General features: G+C 46.3%; 1 protein-coding gene across 1 annotated transcript in view; it reads left to right on the forward strand.

Annotated features, from left to right (window-relative positions):
• Dsg4 (desmoglein 4) overlaps nucleotides 1-2,531 on the forward strand; it is a 36,713-nt gene that overhangs the window by 8,294 nt on the left and 25,888 nt on the right. The window contains exon 4 of the mRNA XM_008828854.1: nucleotides 1,416-1,547. Coding sequence (XP_008827076.1) covers nucleotides 1,416-1,547 — 132 coding nt within the window. The remainder of the gene's footprint in view (nucleotides 1-1,415; nucleotides 1,548-2,531) is intronic.

Genomic DNA, 2,531 nt, shown 5'->3' on the forward strand with positions numbered 1-2,531 from the left:
TTCCAAGAGTAGTAATTACACTAAGCCTTAAATAAACATATAATCATCCATAAGGACATTGGAACTTCTAAAAATAAACATGTATGTGTTTGTGTGTGCACAAATATGTTTGGGCTTCTAGTAGCATTTCTAAACTCTTCAGTAGTGTCAAATTCTTAAGCATCTACCAGCAATAGCCACAACTTAAAACCACACAAGGCCAAACACAGCAAGATACAGACAAAACGTGCACGGGGCAGCCATGCACGGGGAAGGCAGAAAGGTGTCCACAGTATTGCTGCCAAGGCTGTCAAGTTGAAAACAGTCTTTTAATTTTGCTATAACACATGCAGATCTCAACCACAGTAAAGTCTTCATCAACGGAAGACAAAACTCCCTTTCCCCTTTCGTGATAGCACCTTCCATTTCAAACGGAATCCACTCACAAACGGAGTAGTAATGATCTTTAAACTCAAGGGACAGTGAAGTCCAGTCAGAGATCAGGGAAGGGTGATGCGGAAGAGGCCTCCACCTGGGGAAGACAGGTGGAGCAAAGAAAGCAACACCACGTGGTGCCATAGAGACAACTCTGAGCTCAAAGCACGCCCACTGAAATTTCCTTCACTAGGACCTTCCAGATAGATGCTTCCGAAAGCAATCACAGTCAGGGGTGGGAATGTTGTGTCTATCCAGAACTGTAAATCAGAATATTAATTCCTTTGCTCCTCAAATTGGGCTCCACTGTTTCTTCTGGACGCATCTTACAATGTTAAGTAATATTTCTAAGTACGAGTTTCCTAATACCATGAGAAACATGAACCAATTTCGCTTCAGGTGAAAGAACTAGACATTGAGAACGGCACGACAACGTGGCAGATGGTCCGAAGACAGAAGAGGGAGTGGATCAAGTTCAGACAAAACGTGCACGGGGCAGCCATGCACGGGGAAGGCAGAAAGGTGTCCACAGTATTGCTGCCAAGGCTGTCAAGTTGAAAACATTCTTCTAATTTTGCTATAACACATGCAGATCTCAACCACAGTAACGTCATCAACGGAAGACAAAACTCCCTTTCCCCTGTCGTGATAGCACCTTCCTCAAGGGACAGTGAAGTCCAGTCAGAGATCAGGGAAGGGTGATGCGGAAGAGGCCTCTACCTGGGGAAGACAGGTGGAGCAAAGAAAGCAACACCACGTGGTGCCGTAGAGACAACTCTGAGCTCAAAGCACGCCCATTGAAATTTCCTTCACTAGGACCTTCCAGATAGATGCTTCCGAAAGCAATCACAGTCAGGGGTGGGAATGTTGTGTCTATCCAGAACTGTAAATCAGAAAATTGGGCTCCACTGTTTCTTCTGGACGCATCTTACAATGTTAAGTAATATTTCTAAGTACGAGTTTCCTAATACCATGAGAAACATGAACCAATTTCGCTTCAGGTGAAAGAACTAGACATTGAGAACGGCACGACAACGTGGCAGATGGTCCGAAGACAGAAGAGGGAGTGGATCAAGTTCGCTGCCGCCTGTAGGGAAGGCGAAGACAACTCAAAGAGGAATCCAATTGCCAGAGTGAGTGATGGGGCAGGCAGGGGCAGCCTGAGCTCACAGCAGATGCATCCATGGCTGGAAAGTCCTAGAATATCTCAGGGATCTGCAGCCTCTGTTGCCCCACAGAGATGTAAGAAGATGGCATGATGTCATGTGCTTGTGCTGCCGAGACATTATTTTTTAATGTGTGTACATACGTCTGTATGTTTAAGTATATGCAGATGTTTATGCACTTACATGCATGGGTGTATGTGCCTTTGAGGGCCAGGGAGTGACTTCAGCTGCTTCCTCAGGTACCATCCACCATTTGGGAGACAGGGTTTCTCACTGGGCTGGATCTCACCAGTTAGGCTAGACCGCCCCAGGAAGCTCCAGGGATTTATTATCTACAACCACTTCCCCAGTGCTGGGATTAGAAGCACATGGCACCATGCCCAACTTCCTTTTACTTGGTTCTGAGTATCAAACCCTGTTCCTCATGCTTATGAATTAAGCACTTTACTGAGCCATGTCCCCAACCCTAGGACACTTTAATATCTCAAAATGGGGGCTGATACAGAGCAGACTTGGATCTCTAGCCAGAGCTCTGTCTCCTGTGTTCTGCTCACTATTGGCTGTGTGTATTACAGGAAATTTATAACAGCTGAAGACCAAGTCAAAAAATCAAGGTTTTTCCACATTTGGTTTATTTTAGAAAATAAGGATGGTGTTGAAAGTTTCCACCAGATCTTTAAATCTCAACACTAAGGGTCTTGACAGGGTATCACAAGCAATGCAACAAGGATGGAAGGCTGAGGGAGCTGGAAGTCACATGCTTCCGGGCATCTTGCCCTGGGACCTTCACTGAAATCATAAGGAGGGTGAACCCCCAAACCCCTTCACAGCTGTAGGCTGAACATCAGCAAAGGTGCTGCACTGCCTTCAAACAAAAGACTCTCTCTCTCCCTCCCTCCCTCTCCCTCTCCCTCTCCCTCCCTCTCCCTCCCTCTCCCTCCTCTCTCCCTC

The sequence above is a fragment of the Nannospalax galili genome, unplaced genomic scaffold (genome assembly GCF_000622305.1).
Source record: "Nannospalax galili isolate Female #2095 unplaced genomic scaffold, S.galili_v1.0 scaffold252, whole genome shotgun sequence".
Classification (NCBI taxonomy): domain Eukaryota; kingdom Metazoa; phylum Chordata; class Mammalia; order Rodentia; family Spalacidae; genus Nannospalax; species Nannospalax galili.